The sequence below is a fragment of the Salvia splendens genome, chromosome 8 (genome assembly GCF_004379255.2).
Source record: "Salvia splendens isolate huo1 chromosome 8, SspV2, whole genome shotgun sequence".
Classification (NCBI taxonomy): Eukaryota; Viridiplantae; Streptophyta; class Magnoliopsida; order Lamiales; family Lamiaceae; genus Salvia; species Salvia splendens.
Genome location: NC_056039.1, coordinates 4,868,856 through 4,887,188, shown reverse-complemented (window position 1 = coordinate 4,887,188; position 18,333 = coordinate 4,868,856). Strand labels below are relative to the sequence as shown.

At 35.8% G+C, this 18,333-nt stretch overlaps 2 protein-coding genes and 1 long non-coding RNA gene across 7 annotated transcripts; 1 reads left to right on the top strand and 2 right to left on the bottom strand.

Moving 5' to 3' along the window:
* Positions 1-784: 784 nt before the first annotated feature.
* Positions 785-4,657, bottom strand: LOC121743660. 3 transcript variants are annotated; one of them, XR_006038310.1, is made up of 9 exons: positions 4,284-4,657; positions 3,689-3,843; positions 3,556-3,614; positions 3,383-3,475; positions 3,147-3,222; positions 2,814-2,877; positions 1,586-1,719; positions 1,352-1,410; positions 785-1,065 (listed from the first exon to the last, which is right to left on the bottom strand). It is a non-coding gene; the product is annotated as an uncharacterized LOC121743660 (long non-coding RNA). The 3 variants fall into 3 exon arrangements; XR_006038311.1 differs by having other exon boundaries at positions 1,343-1,410; positions 1,586-1,668; XR_006038309.1 differs by having other exon boundaries at positions 1,586-1,668.
* Positions 4,658-6,505: 1,848 nt separating this feature from the next.
* LOC121745204 lies at positions 6,506-13,624 on the top strand. 2 transcript variants are annotated; one of them, XM_042139011.1, is made up of 14 exons: positions 6,506-6,656; positions 7,230-7,328; positions 7,806-7,933; positions 8,025-8,178; positions 8,267-8,376; positions 8,659-8,742; positions 8,815-8,863; positions 9,000-9,091; positions 9,705-9,843; positions 10,174-10,253; positions 10,321-11,663; positions 12,018-12,122; positions 12,205-13,025; positions 13,239-13,624. In XM_042139011.1, exons 2-13 carry the CDS (start codon positions 7,236-7,238, stop codon positions 12,765-12,767), a joined length of 2,940 nt encoding a protein of 979 aa, XP_041994945.1. In that variant the 5' UTR covers positions 6,506-6,656; positions 7,230-7,235; the 3' UTR covers positions 12,768-13,025; positions 13,239-13,624. The 2 variants fall into 2 exon arrangements, with proteins under 2 accessions (XP_041994945.1, XP_041994944.1); XM_042139010.1 differs by having other exon boundaries at positions 9,699-9,843.
* A 98-nt stretch (positions 13,625-13,722) lies between these two features.
* On the bottom strand, positions 13,723-16,171 carry LOC121745205 (APETALA2-like protein 1). Of its 2 annotated transcripts, XM_042139012.1 has the most exons (10): positions 15,520-16,169; positions 15,413-15,438; positions 15,290-15,320; positions 15,130-15,217; positions 14,897-15,042; positions 14,736-14,780; positions 14,563-14,657; positions 14,394-14,479; positions 14,242-14,328; positions 13,723-14,174 (listed from the first exon to the last, which is right to left on the bottom strand). In XM_042139012.1, exons 1-10 carry the CDS (start codon positions 15,879-15,881, stop codon positions 13,974-13,976), a joined length of 1,167 nt encoding a protein of 388 aa, XP_041994946.1. In that variant the 5' UTR covers positions 15,882-16,169; the 3' UTR covers positions 13,723-13,973. The 2 variants fall into 2 exon arrangements, with proteins under 2 accessions (XP_041994946.1, XP_041994947.1); XM_042139013.1 differs by lacking the exon at positions 14,736-14,780 and having other exon boundaries at positions 15,520-16,171.
* Positions 16,172-18,333: the final 2,162 nt, after the last annotated feature.

Sequence of the window (18,333 nt, the reverse complement as noted above, 5' to 3'; positions counted from 1 at the left end):
TGCATAGCCGACTTGGAAGGTGCCTAAGATAATTTTGTAATGGAAATTGGAAACTATGAAGTGAGAAATACATCGAATGTGGCGACAGAACAATTAGAAAACACAAAATTCACGAAGTTTATTATAAAAAAAAAAGGAACAATTAAAAAACACTGGACGGCCAACATATATTATTAGTTGCTTGTTTCCTGCATGAGATGCATACAAAATAGTAATCCACTCCCTCTGTCCCACTTTGACCCGGCATATATTTTAAAAAATGTAATGAAAAGTTAATTGAAAAAATTAATAAAATGCAGGTCCTACTTTTATATATTAGTTTTATAATAAAATATAAATAAGAATTAGTTAGTGGAATATTAGTTTCACTGTTAATAATGGTAAAAAGTGAAATGAGACAAATTTTGTGGGACGGACGAAAATGGAAAAATGAGATAAACTTTTAGGGACGGAGGGAGTAGTATAACTTTCAAAATTAAGGCAATGCACTACAAAAAAAACGGGTTTTAGTGACGGAAAATTCCGTCAGTAATCCAGACAAATCCGTCACTAATCACGATTAGTGACGAGATTAGTGATCAATGATCACTGTCGGTATAAACATTGACAGTAAAAATATTATGACGAATGATGACCGTCAGTAAACTTTACTGACAGAGTACTGATAGTAAAAACCGCCATTAATCTCTTGTCTGAACGTTGACTTATGCAAACATTAGTGACGGATTTTGTCCGTCGGTAATTTTTAAAAAATGTAAAAAAAATATTATTAATGCCCATCCAGTGACAAAAAAATAATACTATTAAAATTAATGAGCATCAATCAACAAATTGGATATTAAATTCCACTAAAATTAGGCCTGCGTTTATTTGGGCAATACATCAGAAAATGGTGAGCAAAATCAATGAGCATCACCAAATAATTCTACTTACAAATGAGGGAGAAATCGACAGTGCACGAGTAACAACGGCAGGCAGTTGTCATGGGGAACCCTATGAGTTCCCTGATCGTACTAGCCCCACCCAATAGCATCAGCAGTCCATCCAACCCGAAACCAATTCCTCCTGTGGAAAGAACTCGTGTAGATGTAAAACAAGACAATGCAACATTCATATAGATAGAACTCATAATAAACAAATCCAAATACAGACATAGTTTTCAAAGACATCTTTGAGTATGGACAATTATATAGCTGAATGGACTGAAAAACATAGAACTGCAAGCTGAAATCCTAATACCACATCAAATAAAACAAGTTGAAATCTCACAAGCTAAGTCTCCATCTACTTTACTATCTTTTTCATATAGGCATTGTAACCAATATTTAGTTCGAGAAATTACATTGCGTACCATGAGAGGGGGGCACACATGTCCAGAGCCTGCAATAGACACCCAAACTGGTTTTCAGCCTGCACATTATCCACGAAAAAAAGAACCATAAATATGAATTTTAATGATTGCTGTTAAGTTTTTGTAATATCAAATCAAGGGACTGAACATTGTCAAACTACAAGCAGTATCCACATAGTATAATATGAATTAGTTAATTATTAATTTGTTATATTGAAAATTAACATCACTTACGTTCCACAAAAGAAGTGGCATTTTGGTCCAGTAGCTCAAGTGCCTCCTCTGAAATGATGTTTCCCTTGCAAATCTAAATCTCTCTGGATTTGCCAAATTCATGACAAACAAATCAACCTTCATTACGTACAGATCTGTATATACAACACATGCATACTGAGAAAATTGGTATTCTATTTTGGTTTATTTTTTCCATTCTCTCCAACGTCTTATCTTGAACAAATAATCCTTCATAAATTAATGATATACTTAAAATATGCAACACATCCCTTACTCTTAAGCAAGGGACCCCAACTGTCAGTAGCGGATCTAGGACCCGAAAATGGCGGGGGCAGAACTTATATTTAAATATTAAATATTTAATTTAATATTATTTTTAATAATAAAATAAATAAATATTATATTAATATTTAAGTAGCACTAGCTTCATTAATAAAATATAAACATGCTTCAGCTTGCAAATATGTATTATTCATTTTAAAATAAAAAAATATATAAATATAAACATGCTTTAGCTTGCAAATATGTATTATTCATTTTAAAATATAAAATTATTGTAAATATATGTACATTTTAAATCACTGTAAATATTATATACAAAAGTGATATAAGTAGAGCACTAAATATTTATATTTCAAAAATATTTAAAATATTTATTTTGTTACATAGAGAATAATTAAGATGCATGGATCAAATTATAAGTACAATAGGATAAAAAAGACTTTAACACAAGATTAAAAATGATTTTAACTAAAGAATAAATATAACAACATAATATATGCAACTTAGTAAAAGTTTAGATTACATAAAGTATTTAAAGGTATTATTTTGATAATAAGAAGAAATATGAATGGATAAAATAAAAAATGAAAAAAAATATGTTTTTGTTGAGGATTGAACCCTAGACATCTTAGTTAAAAATCCAACAACCAAACCATTGAACTACTACATTTTATATGACATTTATTGAAAACAAAAATATTTCTACACTCTACGGAGGGGGCGGATATTCTATTTTCGGCTTGATTCAATGAAAAATTTAGGCTTTCCGGACGGTCGGGTAGGGGCGACCGCCCCCACCTGCCCCCTGGATCCGCCACTGCCAACTGTAGTTGATGAAAGGTTTCACTATTGCTACAGCCACACTCACGTATTTTAAATATAAAAACTTTTTTCCAATAGACCATTAATAGCAAAAATTAAAACCAAATTGTTTAACATCACTTACTGTTCACGACGCATACAAGACAATTGGATATTCCTTCTTCATTTTTTATGCATCCAAGGTCTCCCTGTGCAAAGCATATACTATACAAGTCAATAAAATGTTATACATGATACAAATTAGTAAATTATATATTGCCTACATAAGTATGCATTGTGCCTTAGAAGTTAGAACACAGGAAGTATTTGCTACCCTGTTGTATGTTTATTCCTAGCTTCTAAAGATGAATAACACCATAGAATTGTACTCAAAAGTGAGAGAACTTTTATACTATTACTGATAACATGCATGTGCAACATAATTTGCAAGTTTAGAGAAGTTGCCATGTAAACTCACCCTCGATAACTAAGCCATAGTAGATCATAAACACCTACTGGTTGTTCCAAGGTGAAATTGTAAGTTTCTCCACCACCTGAAAATTATTCATTTCTAAATTTACTTAGGGCTACTCATTTCTCGAGGTACCAGAAATGTCATACAAAAATATTTCTTACTAATGCCAGAAATTCAATGGAATGATGGATTCAGAAATAATAACATAATAAAGTAGAGAATACAAGAATCAGGAGTACCTTCTTAGCTACAGTTTTTGTGTCCTTCCCTTTGAAAATTTTATCCAGGAATATGTGGATTTAATAGCCTAATGGCACCATATAAGCTGAACCCTACAAGACAAGCATAAAAGCAATTGGAAAATATTGTATAAACATAAACAAAACAACAAAATGAAATAAAATTGGCTTACCAAATATTATAACTTGGGTACATCATGCACCCTGGTTCCATACTATGCATGATGAAATTCTGAAACCAGCAACCGATCAAAATGATGTGACAAAATAGATATTACATACAGAACAAAAATAAATAGGAAAAACCTTCAGGCTTTCTGCAAACTACACTGCATGAAGATTTCATCATAGTTGGAAGCCATCTGAGGGGCACTGATTGAATCCATTCCTATCTCTCTCTGTGTGCCTTTCTCTATTTGCCAACACTTTGCTGGATGCAAATTAGTTATGTGCAAAGCAACCTAAACAATAAAACAAATTATAAGATATAAATTAGATGAAATTATATAAACCTTGTGAGAAACACACACTACGATTATTTGGATTTCAAGGCATACTACGTCCATTTTAATCAACAAAAATGAAAAATGTAGTCAAAGCAAAATATTAGTCTATCATATTTAAACTATCATGCCTTGAATCTTCATCATAACTTTCGACAGCTAAATAGCCCAATTATGATTAATCATGTTTATCAAATACAAAAGCTTCCACCAACGCAATGCTGCTAAAAAAATATGAATACATATTCGTGAGAATATGTCGAAGAAATCTCAGTAAAATATTTTAAAAGACTAAAACGTGCAGATCTGAAAATAAATTCATAAATCTTAAATCACAGATGTTCACAATAAGTTGCAGAATTCTACTTTAACAAGTAAAAAATTGAAAAATCACTCACTTTGCAATCTCAATTTCCTTCAAAATAGAAACCGCTACCAACCGGCGGGCTCAATTCGACAACATCGCCTCTCCGCAGCTCGCAGGGGATATCCGTTGTGGAGCCGGCAATAGGTCGAGGACCGTGCGCCGGTCGCGGAGGCGGAGATGCAAGTACTGGCTGGCGCTGGTGTAGGACGCGGCGAGGTTGGGGATCTCGATAAGTCGACGATGACGAGGAACAACGATTCGTCGGCGAGGGAACAGGACGGGAGAGGTGGCGAAGGGCGCTGGATTTAGCGGCGGTCATGGGTGGTGGAGGAGAGATTGGGACGATCATGTGAGCTGAGGTAATTTTGGGGAGGCAGGGGGTTTAGTGAAAAGTGAAAGCTAGGGTTTAGCGTTAAATGGATTTATTAACAGTAAATAATAATTTCTCACTGGGGAAGAGAATAAATAAAATAATATAAACTCTGAAATCATTCCTGACGGACGTATGTCCGCCACTAACATGGAATTAGAAAAAATGACACATATCTGTGGATGGAATATATCAGATTAAAATTAAAAACAAATAAATTATAATGTCATACTTATATTCGTCGCTAAATTGAATTATAACAAATTTCAAATATATTTAATGACGAAATAGTTGGCCACTAAATAAAAAATTATAAAAAAAAAACTAAAAATAAAATAAATTTTAGTGTCAGACTTATATCCGTCACTAAATTAAAATTAAAAAAAATTCGAATCTAATTAACGACGAAATTATCTGCAACTAATAATAAATTACAAAAACCAAGTAAAAATAAAATAAAATAATATACTGACGGAATCTTCCGTCACTAACTCACTATCATTAAAATGAAATATTTCTGAAACTCACTAAATCTGTCAATAATTAAAGATGGATAGTCTTGCGTCACTAATTCCGTGAGTAAAACGCGACTTTTTTTGTAGAGATGGTTAATATTTTTAATAAAATGGTGAGCTCAAGATGCTCCATTTGTTTCAATATAGACATATTGATATTACTCCATTAATTTTATTAACAACCGTCTCCACATCTAATTGAAGATTTTTGACGGTATGAATTACTATTATTAGACCAAATTATTATTTCTAATATACATAAACATCGACGTGTTGATCTTCTACATCACGTATAAATTTTTACGAAACAATAGAAACTCAACACCAAATAATATAAATAATGACAACATAAAATTTATTTATCAGCGATTTCTTTCATAGTTTTATTCTTTTTTGCAACTCTTCCAAAACAATTTATTCAATATAGAGTACTTTCTAATTCATCACCCAAATAGAGCATGAGATACATTTCTCAAAAAGAGTGAATAAACCCTAAATTAACTTAGTCCAACCAAACACCATATAATGAATGGGCATCAATTGATAAAAGAAACATTGCCCGTAGGGGGTAGCGCAGTTGACAACGGAGAGACAGATCTTGCTGCAATGAATGGGCATCAATAGGCTAAATAGCCTACCAATCGAGCCATAAGTAAATCAAATGTACTATAAACCATCCTACCAACCAAAGATTGCACGGTAAGTGTAAACTATGGTTAGCAATATAGCTATTCTAAATAAATAAATGTATAAACTACGTAAACCTCCCAAGATTGCATAATAATATTGGATGAATTTATTAGACAAATTTTTAAATTTATTTGTAACAAATTGCATATTAAAATTAGATGAATTTACAATAAAAATTTGTAAATATATTTGTAAAACAATATTTGGTCAAAATGTAGTTATTTTTAGATACTATTATTCCTTGTTTAATATAAATAATACAAAAAAATCATATCAGAAAATAAAATAAAAATGATACAGTAAAACTAAAATGAGTCAAAATTATACACTTTTATTTCTTAATTATTTATATTCAGTAATTTTAAATAGAAATAAAACATATCATAAAATAAAACGAATCATTCAAGATACATCATCACAACCGCTTTTCTTTAACAAAAAGAAATTAAAATAAATCCACTCATTCTAGATCTGTCCCACAAATAATGGGCTAAATGTAACAACCACATAAAATTAGGGCTTCAAATAATCCCTAATATAAAACCCGCCAACCAACCTGAAAACCCACCCGTTTTTCAATCGGAGCTCCATTGCTCCAATTGCTGCCACGCCATTGCACCCAATCTGGAGCCCCGAGATCCGAACCCGACCCATAACAAACAATCTCGTATAAGCTCCCATCACCCGAGCCGACCCTTTCACTTTTCTCACACTGTATTTTCTCTGAATTCTCAGTTGTGGCTCTCTTTCTATCTGCATCTATATCTCCATATCTATATTTCGGTATTCAATTGGTGATCTTAATTTTTTGCCCCGGATCCAATCAGCTGTATGGCCTTGTCCCCGATCTTGTTATCGTTTTAGATCCCTAATTTCAATGAAAGTTAGGAAATTTTATATTTCGATTATAAAAAGAATGGATTTTGTTGATTCATCGTGTTGAAATTTTTATTTCGATTATAAAAAGAATGAATTTTGTTGATTCATCGGGTTGCCTTGAGTTTAATCGACTGTTTAGTAATTTATCTATTGGGATTTTATATGGACACGCGTTCTCTCGACTCAATTCTGTTCGCTATGGTCTACTTTCATCTTGTTTTGATTTTAATTGGTATGATAATCAGTTTCATTCATGATTTTAATCCGTTTAGTGTTTGACTTGTAAGTCGGTTGAGTTTTAACTGATGTTGAATTTGCAAGTAGTTTTTTTTCTCTTCGTGTTTGGACATTGTTTCACTCTATTTTTCATATTGGCTATATTGATATGCCTTGTGGTTTTATTAATTTTGACTTTTCTGATTTTGTTGCATGTTAAATTTAAGCTTCCAGTTGCAGTTATTAGTGTCGGTCACCTTAAAATCATAGAGTATTTCTTTGAGCTGAATTTTAATTATTTGTGAAGGCCATCATGAGTGACGAAGGAGACAAAACTTGCCCGCTCTGTGCCGAGGAGATGGATTTGACTGATCAGCAGTTGAAGCCATGCAAGTGTGGCTATGAGGTAGCACATTCTATTTTTCTTCTCTTTCTCATTAATGCAACTCTCATTTGATTATCTCAAAAGGCTGTACTTGTTACCTGCATAATATGACATTGTCTTGTTATGATAAGTTGGCCGCCCTTGTTTTCTTAATTGTAATTTGCATCCTTATATTATTTTTTTTATCGTAGCTAAAGGACCTATGATTGTTAGTATTAGAGGGAGGGATCCCCGTTGGTCTATCGAAAAAATAAGACTATCCACTGGCAAATGAAGACGTACATTTTTATTGTCCGGTTATTCCCTTGTGGATAAATAATGCGCACTACCAAAATCTGTGGATTGGATTGAATTTATTTGTTAGCTACCTATACTTTTGCAGCATTAGATTCTTTTACTCGTCATTATTTATCCTAGCCTTGCTCTTTGTGGTTTCATGTGTATTTAAAATTTTCTGCTTGATTGAGATGAGATTTGTTATTTACTATATTTGTCCAGATTTGTGTTTGGTGCTGGAATCACATAATGGATATGGCTGAGAAAGATGAGACGGAAGGGCGCTGCCCAGCATGTCGAACTCCTTACAACAAGGAAAAGATTGTTGGAACAACTGCAAGTTGTGGAAGGTGATTAAAGCAATGTTGTGTTGACCATTTGGTGATATTCTTGTGTATTTTATGATGTTCACTGATCCAATACTCTCAATCTTTGGAATAGGTTGGTTTCAGATATGAATGAGGAGAAAAAGCCTAAGTCATCTAGGGGGAGGAACAAACCATCTGAAGTAAGGAAGCAGCTTGCTAGCGTGCGAGTCATCCAGAGGAATCTAGTTTATGTTGTGGGCTTGCCGCTGAATTTGGCAGATGAGGATGTGGGTGCCTTTGCTGTCCTTATTCATTTCACTTGCACCTGTTTCTTTGCTTATGACATTGTTTTTCTTTTCTAATTTTTTTTTGCAGATTCTTCAGTCCAGAGAGTATTTTGGCCAATATGGAAAGGCATTGAAGGTGTCTATCTCCCGGACTACTTCTGGTGCTATACAACAATTTACGAATAATACATGCAGCGTGTGAGTTCAAAATTCTCTTTAGATGAAATTGTTAATTATGATACCAATAAGATTTCCCGAGTCCTGAGTTATAAGTTCTGTTGGATTTGATGCTTATATGACTTGAAGAATGTTTACCGATTGCATAATGTGAATCTTTGACAACATTGTTTGCATCTTCATTCTTGTCTGAGCCTTATCAAATCTTTCCAATGTTGTTAATTATCCATTTTAATTGTTACTTGTCTTTCTCTGTTTTGTTTATCCATTCTGTATTTATTATTGATTTCTTTTATTTCATAGATATATCACTTATTCAAAGGAGGAGGAAGCTGTTCGTTGTATCCAATCAGTGCATGGATTTGTCTTGGATGGTAAACCTTTGAGGTAATGGTCATCTTCCATTCTTTAAACTTAATATCTCTTGTTATATCTTATGATATTTATAAATTGTTACAGGGCATGCTTCGGGACTACTAAGTACTGTCATGCATGGCTGAGAAATGCGGTACAGCTATTATAGCTTTGTCGAAATCAAATGATGGGAAATATCATAAGATTGCTGAACTTTACTTGCTCAGAAGATGCATTCGTATTGGTCTATGCGTAGTGGTTCTTGATATTGAATTTCTTCTGTGTTCCAGCCATGTACCAATCCCGATTGTTTATATTTGCATGAGATTGGATCCCAAGAGGACAGCTTTCCAAAGGATGAAATGGTATCTGCATACACAAGGTAGTTCTATGTCTGATTGCTTGCAGTTCTTTTCTCTCAATTTTATTTCTTTATCATGAACATTTTGTTATATATCCTCTGTTCCTTCAGTTGATGATATTTCATATCTCAGTTTTCTGCTTCTGATTTGGTTAGAATGAGTTTTTGGGCTTATTTGTATCTTGGGTAGGCAGACTCCAACTTCTTTTTAACTCTCATCTACTAGAGTGGCCATCTGTTAGATGGCCCGTCTTAACAAGTCACAGTGCTATTCTTACTTCACACTGTCCTGCCCATCGTATATTTATCCGGTTCATTGGGAGCCCCATCTTTGATTTTCCCTTTGCAAAGGCTGGCTCCAATTCCTAGCATATGTCCCTTCCCACAATTTTCTTATCATGCAACAGCAAACTTAATTGTCCTTTATATGAGCTAAGTTGAACTGTTGGGTTTTTCATGAGTTTGATCTAGCTACCTCGTGCCTTTTAAGCTTAAAATTGGTAATTACCTGTGATCATCTTCTCAGAAAATGTTAATATTTCTTTGGTTTTTTACTTTGGTCTCGGAATGCTTTGACTTCACACAATTTTTTCTCAAGCATATGATCCACTTAACTTTTTTGGGAAAGGAGTAGGGTTCAACAAATTACTGGCTCCACAAATAGTACACAACGACGTTCTGGATATGTGTTGCCTCCACCTGCAGATGAGTACTGCAATAACACTTCTGCTTCTTCAGGGAAGCCTATAAATAAAACTGCTGTAAAAACTAATGTAAGGTTTTCTTATTTCATATCATTCCCACCCCATAACTTGTATGTTTACTAGTTTTTCCGGCAGGTTGATGTAATTAGTTTTTTGTGCCTATTCATGTTGTATTTCTCATCAGAATGCTTATGATCCATCGAGTATCATAAATTAGTTTAGGATAGATTGATCACTTCCCCTCCTGTATATGGTTTTGGTACTTGGTAGTTTGATAATCCACTGTCTTTGTGTTTATTGTATTTTTGGTAATTTCAATTGTGACTTGGAGGTGATTGCTACTAAGATCACCGGATTTGGTTTTTCTTTATTATGTGATTTCTGTTATTTGTTCATCAGAATACTGTAATCGGTGCAAGAGTTTCTCCTCCAAATAGTAGTTCTGGAAGATCTACTGCTCTTCCTGCTGGAGCCTCATGGTACTAACTCATGTATTATTCCTAATTTCATACTTCTTGTTTTTAACCTTTTAATTTCCATGATCAGGGGAACTCGCGTTGCCAATAATCTTCCTTTACATACCACTACTCAATGTTCCAAAGTGGCATTAAAAGAACAGGAGTTGAACGATAGGCCTGTGGCTTGTTCTGCTACAGCTGTGAGCCAAAATCAGTTGTGTTCATTGGAGCTTGACATTACAAATATTTCAGTTACTGATAAAGCTAGCGAAGTTTCTCAAGGTAAAAGTGAAATAGAAGCTTTAGGACCAGTGGTCAAAGAATCAGATGCTGATGGGAAAGCTATTTCTTCTCAGAGTCCCAGTACATCTGCACATCCAGCTATGTCACCTGTAAAGAAATCGTCCCATGGCCCATGTACTACCAAGCTTCCAGATAACAGTACTAACGATGTTAATTCGTCATTGGTCTCTGGTGGACTTGTTTCAAGCAGGGACACTGGGAAAATTGAGAAAGTACAATCATCTCATTTTATACCTAATCATATCCAAGAAAACCAGATTTTTGATGGGGACTCTCAGCTTATAAGAGCAAATGTGACTTCTCAGGTGCCTGAAACAACTGCAAATACAACAGAGGAGTTGTATCCTATGGATGTCAGATCCGAGTTTAGATTGGAAACACCAAGTAGAGTAACGAAAAGTGATTTGTGTGATATCGCAGATGGTGTTTTGTCTTTTGAGAATCAAAGGCTCAAGGATCCTGAGGTTGCTCCTAACAGAAGCAACTTCTCTCATGCCTCTCATCTTTCAAGTGATTCAAATGTTAATTCTACTCAGCATAGTAAAGCTGATGTTTTAGCATGTAGTCAGGCTGTTGATAGAAGTTGCAATTATCCCGTTGGACATTCTGAGCCCATTCTCAAGACTCCTGAGGTTAATAATGCTGAGCATTTAAATTTGTTTCCTTCTAAGGAGAAAAGATCAGTTCTAGGGAGATATGATGATGAACTATGCACACATTCTTCTGATATGGGGGAGAGCAGTATAATATCTAATATTTTGTCTCTTGATTTTGATCCATGGGATGAGTCACTTACTTCACCTCAGAACCTTGCTAAGTTGTTGGGTGAAAATGATAAACAAGGTTCTTTTGGAGTTCCAGGTTCATGGAAAAATCACACTAGCAATCAATCAAGGTTTTCATTTGCAAGGGAGGAGGAGCCTATGAGCCACGCATCTGGTTTTGGAAAATCTGTTGATTACTTTACTAGAAGTTCTAACCAGCTCTCCTTTGGCCATGAATTCTCCAACAGCAATAACTTGCAGCATGAGAAGTTAGATAGTCGCTATGCTTTCCCTGGTTTCAATGGTCTAGAGTCCCATACTTTTGCTGCCAATCCTTCACATACGTCTCCTAACATGAATTCTGGTAATTTTTTCTGGCCGATTTTATATTGTAATTCTATCAAGTTGTAATCTTATATGGCACTTTGGGCTTTGTATAATCTTATCTCAAATTGCCAGTTATATGTGTTCAGAAACTCAAAAGGGCACTCATCTTGGAGCAACTACATCCTGATATAATAGATCTATTAGTACCTTGTCTTTTTTAAATACTACTAAATGACTGCACTTGATTTTATGTTTCCTGTTGATTTGGTATTTAAGGTCGTTCCTATTTCATCTTCTTGTTATTAAGAGAAATTTACCACTGCTTTCAACTTGTATATCTGCACTTAATTGATTTGTCATCTTCCTAATCATTTTCTTTACCTTTGAACAGCTTCGAGACCTAATGTTTCAGCACCGCCAGGATTTTCAGTGCCTAGTAGGACACCACCCCCAGGCTTTACTTCTCATGATAGGACAGATAATGTTTATGGCTCTGGTTCGTTAGGAAAATTCAAGGTTTTTCCTATATGTTTGGGGCTCTAATCCGCATAATCTAACTCATTTTTGTTATTTCTCAGGAAATCATTTGGCTGATTCTTCCTCTTTGTTGAGAAATAATTATCAGACACCCTCAGTTGGCAATACCATTAGTAATGGAGATATTGAATTTATAGATCCTGCAATACTGGCAGTTGGCAAAGGTTTACTTCCAGGTAGCATCAATAACTCAGGCATGGATGACGTAGGGATACGTTATTCTTCCCAGTTGAGTGCATATGAAGAAGCAAAATTCCAATCCCTTTTGCAAAGATCTCTTCCTTCACATCAGAACCAAAGATTTACTAGTCTGGGGGAAAGTTTTTCTTCTCTTGGTGATGGTTATTCTATTCCCTCTAGGGTAATGGAGCAAACACTAGCCAATACTATGTCTCCGTTATCCCAATTTAGTCTCCCTCAATCAAGGAATGGAATAACTTCTAATGGTCAATGGGATGGCTGGAACAAGTTTCATACTGGAAACAATTCGGGCGTGGCAGAACTTATTAGGAATGATAGGTTGGGTCATAATAAATTCTATGGTGGTTATGAAGATTCTAATATTCGGATGCCGAATTCAGGCAGTCTATACAATTGGACTTGAGGATTTGATATTTGGGCATGGTGTTGTCAAAATTCATGAGATGGGATTATTTCATTCGACTTTGATAAACCTGCCTAAATTGATCGAACCAATTGGCAATTAAGACCAAACAACTTTGTATTCACTTTAGCGAGTGCGCCAAGATTTGGAAATATTCCCAAGTAAGCCAATGGGAGTGAGTTGTGCATAGTTTGTCAAGCTACTTTCTGGTTGGTAAAAGGATCAGCTGATCACAAATGTGGATCTGGAAACCAACAGGTACAATTTCTGCCTCAATTTTTCAGTTTCACTTATCCACTATCGGAGAATCGAACATGAGATGAGATCATGTAGGATGATATAAACTACTACATGTTCCTTGCATTACCCATATATGTGAATATGTTAATGACTTGATGTAGAATGGTTTGTCCCATATGATGCTTCATTGTTTCTTTAGTGAATATTTTGTGATCTTGTAAATTATTGCAGCTGAAGGGAGTCTGAGCATAAGGCTTGGGAGTTTTGATGGCTACGCGACGGTGTACATGACATCCCTAGGTTTGTTGTCAATGTGCTGTTGATTCAATCTAAGAGAATATTGGATGGAATGATATCGGATTAGCGATGCCTTTACTACTATCGTCTGCTCGCGTTGATAATTGATTGCGCAGAGGGAAGTTTTATGGCTGTAATTGCTTAAACACTCATTCTTTGCAGAAACAAAAGTTTCAAAATCTTGGTTGCGTGAACTCTTTTTATTAGTTTTTGTGAAACAAATTTGTGAGGGCTTGAAAAGTCGCAAATATTTAAGATTGTCTCGAGTGCATGCTATTTATTTCATTTGGTGCAATTTATGTATATATAATTGTTGTACACTTTTGTTTTGTTTTTTTTTTTCCTACACTAGTTGTATGAATGTGCTAACAACATGCTATTTTAAAGAGATCATATTCAGAAGTGTCCAACATAACACTTTCGAAAAAATACTCAAGCTTATAATTAATGAGTGATTTGATCATGAAACGTTGTGTATAATAATTATACATTTCACATCTACAAAATCGTGTAAAAAGAAATATATTTGATACAAAGGGGGAGGGAGGGGTAGAGGTGCTCTTCTAACATCAAGAAACAACACTACTAAACCTCCATTGACAAACCAAAGTATTCAATATTTCCCAATGAAGAAAAGAATGAGAGCAAAAGGGTGAGACCAAGAAAAATTTAACATGGCGGGGTCTGGGACGAGGAGTAGACGTTGGTGGGATTTGACGAGAAGCAGAGGTTGAGGGATGGAGTCGAATTTGAGAATACAGGTGACGAGAATCCTGATGATGCTGCAGTACTTGGTGTCGCATGATGCATTCGCCACGCCCACTTCACTACTTCCTCTGAACTATAACTCATGCCATGACCCGCCCTTTCCTGGCGATACAAACGGTCTCAGACACCAAAAAAATAACAGATAAACCGAACTGGCTAGGATCCTCACCTCATAATTTGGAGCCGGCAACAGAATCGGGTGTAGGGATGTCACCGGAAATCCATCCAACTCCGGTCTTGTAGCAGCAACATGGAGCTGTAAAACAAGCACAATGTTGAACACATGACATTCCAGTTAAGAGACATGTGGTTTGCCATTACCTTTTGAACTTGGTAAGGCTGGAACTGAAAACTCTGAATCTCTTTGGGAGAAGACGTCGAAATCCCCAAGTTCAAATCAAGACAGCCTGCTCCGGTAGCACCACCAAGTGAGACAACTTGAAACACACAATAAGCTCAAGAAATGCATGAAGAAAGAGTGTTAGATTACTTGATTCTGGCATGATCTCGGTGTGGTATGAGCTCGATTCAAAGTTAGTGACAGCTTCCCTACCGTTACACTTGATAGCCGCCTTATCATAAGCCCTGAAAGAAAGAGAAGAATGAGAGAGATTTGAGGGGTTAAAGACATTTGATGGTAGTAAAAATCGTGACAATTAGGACCTTGCTGCCTCTACTTCATTGTCGAATAGCCCAAGATATATATACCTGCACCGAATTGCAATGAAAAACACAATCCCCAAACCACTTTCTTTCAACTATTCCTACCTAAAACACGGAATATTATACATTACATACACAATGGAAGGAAGAGTGAGGCTTACTTCTTGCCGAGAAACTGGCCCATTCGAGCCTCCCAGCGCCCGCATTTGTGAAGCGTTACGCCTCTGTATTTGGAGGTTCCTCTGGAGAATCCGGTGCTATGTCGACGCAGTATCTGCACAAACTCCTCCTTGGACATCTTCTTCGTCTGCATAATACCAATATCACTACATTCACATTGTTCTAGTAGTACTACTCTACATTGTAGGGAGTAATTGTTTCAATCAAATTCAACCTGTTTCATATCTTCCTCATAATCACTGAGCTTGAAGTTGATGTCGGCTTCCACACCGCGGAATTTTATTGCAGCTCTATCATAAGCTCTGATGCCATTAACACAAAATTCAACATCAAATTCAACCATCAAAATACACAAATAATCAAATTTTTGTTACCTAGCAGCGGCAAGAGCAGTGTCAAATCCACCTAAACACAAACATATTACCGAATTCAATCAACATCAACCAAATAAATCAACATTTGACCTAATAAAGTTATTAAGGAATGTATGTTCATACCCAAATAAACTTGTTTCCCACAATCCCTGCATCAAAATACCAAAATCAATAAAATAAAATTACAAAAAAAATAGAACTACTGAAATGAATTACTCCACGTGGAGTACCAAATATGTGACTCCCATCTGCCAGTTCTTCTATAAAACGTAACCCCTCTGTACTGGGAGCTTCTCGACCTGGGCCCCCTGCGGCTCTTCCTCGGTTGCACCTGCTGCTGCGGCGGTTGTACCTCTGACCGAGTCACCGGTTCGCCGAGTCCACTCGCCGGGAAAAGCTCCCGCGTCACCAGCCCGCAATCGCGATCGACGACGATGTCGAAGTTCAATGTGACGGCGGCGCGTGTGGAGCACGAGTCGTCGTTGCTGGAGGCGGTCTCTCCGTCCACGACCGAAGAAACGGACGTCGCTGGAGAGTGGCAAAGATCCGCCTTCCAGTTGCAGTCGGCGCTCAGATTGAGATCAAACATCATGGCGCAGCAAACTCTCTCTCTCTAGAAAACAGAAAAGGAGGAGCAGTTTGCTGGTGAGTGTTTGAGAAGATGATAGAATAGTCAAATGATCAATAAATAGGAGTAGTACTAATACTACAAGCATGAATATTAGTAGCAAGAAAATACAGGATTCGATTCATGACTCTATACTATATACATGTTCCGACACATATTTAATTTTATTACAAAGATTGAATTTTAACGTTTGGTTGAGTTCAATGGTTACTTAGTGGGGCAACTGCCACTGTTCTTGGTTTTGTCAGACTCTAATTATGATTATTTTATTAGTAATGCAATTACTCTTTCTATCCGTCTCTCATTTCTTTTCAATATGAATTTTAAGAAACATTAAGGAAATATTTAAATGAAATTTATTTATAGAAAAGGACAAATAAATTGGAATGAAAAAAGGAATAATGGATAGAATAGTACAGAAATATTTTACATATCCTTAAATAGGAATTTCAATTTTCAGCCAATAGTGTTCATTGCAGCGTTAGTTTTCCAATTTTGGCCTCGCAATAAATTTATTTTATAGGAAAAAAACATAAAACAGTGATTCCTAATTTTAGGTTCGGAAATAAGAGAAAAGGTTTCCTATATTTATTCAACGTTACATAAAATCACGTTTTTATTTTTATTTTTTTAAATATTAGGTGACATCTTGTTCCATTCTATTTTCCCGTGTCCTGTTATGTTTTAACATTACAAAAAAAAACATTACATTTCGATTAACACTGGGTAATGTAAATGTGAGATAAAACTAGGACTCCTGGTTATAAAGTTAGAACATATATTTAGTAGGTTTGATCACATGTCATGTCCCATAGATTCAACTATATTATTATTTCAAATTTATTTGGATGATTTCCAAGAATTTGCAGTCATTCATATGCTTAGGATAAACTTAATTAAGGGTACCTTCTCAATACAAAATTAGGATAAATTTTATATTCAGGCTAATTTAGACAAACCTAAATTTATACTCCTAATTATTGTCAAATAGATGATGTTGGTAATCTTTTGAATTCGTACAAAGGAAACTTGTAAATATGCAATTGTTGAAGAGTATAAAATAGGAGACAGAGGAGACCTGGCATCTTCATAGTGCAACACATTTTAATTCTTGATTAAATCAAAAGTTTTATAGAAGTGACTAGAAAACAATTTTGCCACATGTCAACAATCTTGGGAATCTCACACCCAACGTTAAATGTTCACAAGGTCTCAATTTCTTAGGGCATCATTAACCCCGTCCCCATTTCCGGCCCCAAGTCCCCTCCACGTCATCATTCCTCTACAGTTGCGGCCCATGCCCCAACTGCTATAACCCTGCAGGTTGCGGCCCGGGCCGCAACTAATAAATGACACTATTCACAACTCCAACCTATTTAACTCGTAAAATAAAAAACGCTGGAAATTTATAACACGGAAAATTTAATTTCATCGAATACTGCAAAATTACAACATAGAAATTTTAAAACTGAAAATAAAATACATAAAAACATAACGTCAATTCTGGAAAACATTGGTGCGAGTCCAAATTTCTTCGATTAGATCGGCTTGGAGGCGAGTGTGTTGTTCCTCTCGGCTCGGTGAATATACATCCGGGTACGTGGTACCCGGGTTTGTTGTTCGTTCCAAGCTTGAATAACAGCTTGGTAGCGTTCAACTTCGTTGTTGATTTCTTCTTGGATTGCCGGTAGCGCCTCTGCTAACGCCGGGACATTTGATCTTCGAATATTCTTTGACGTGGAGGCATTTTTTCGAATTCTAGGAAGAGATTTGAAGTTGAATATGAAGTTGAATGTGTATGAAAATGGAGTAGTATTTATAGAAAAAATTTTCGAATTAAAAAAAAAATTGGTTGCGGCTCGGCCCGAGGAGCGTGTAACGCTGGGCCGGGACTCTACAGTTGCGGCCCGTCACCGTGCAACGCCGTCCCAGGCCGGGACGCGGGACGCGCGACAGGCCGGGAACGCGGCCCCGGGACGGGCCTGGGCCGTGACTCTCCTCCGTGCAACGCTCGGGACGGGCCGGGACTCGCGAGATGCGGCCCTGCCCCTTGCGTTACAGATGCTCTTAGACTATAGGAGCTTCAAGTGCACATAATATAAATGTACCTTCAAGTTAAAATACACAGCAAGTAAATTATAATATGTCACTCATACATACAAAATCTTCATCTTGCACAATATTCAGATAATACACTCACAGTTTACTATGTTAACTAGTTTGTTGCTCGAGATAGTACTTTTTATCATATATATTCGGCAGCATGTCAATTGATTGAGTAATTAATTTGAGGATAAAATTGAGACATTTGTTGACAATTGGGAACTAAAACTAGTAATAACATATAAGTATCCTATATTGATTGTCAAAAGAAAATTGAAATTAATATATATATATATATATATATATATATATA

What these genes read in the sequence shown, in the direction of transcription:
- LOC121745205 (XM_042139012.1), bottom strand. Translation starts at nt 15,881, where the DNA reads ATGATGTTTGATCTCAATCTGAGCGCCGACTGCAACTGGAAGGCGGAT. An exon ending in TGGGAAACAAGTTTATTTGG is followed by an intron (nt 15,321 to 15,412) that starts GTATGAACATAC and finishes GTTTGTGTTTAG; the next exon opens with GTGGATTTGACACTGCTCTT. An exon ending in AGCCTTACCAAGTTCAAAAG is followed by an intron (nt 14,329 to 14,393) that starts GTAATGGCAAAC and finishes CTTGTTTTACAG; the next exon opens with CTCCATGTTGCTGCTACAAG.
- LOC121745204 (XM_042139010.1), top strand. Translation starts at nt 7,236, where the DNA reads ATGAGTGACGAAGGAGACAAAACTTGCCCGCTCTGTGCCGAGGAGATG. An exon ending in ACAACTGCAAGTTGTGGAAG is followed by an intron (nt 7,934 to 8,024) that starts GTGATTAAAGCA and finishes TCTTTGGAATAG; the next exon opens with GTTGGTTTCAGATATGAATG. An exon ending in AAACTGCTGTAAAAACTAAT is followed by an intron (nt 9,844 to 10,173) that starts GTAAGGTTTTCT and finishes TTTGTTCATCAG; the next exon opens with AATACTGTAATCGGTGCAAG.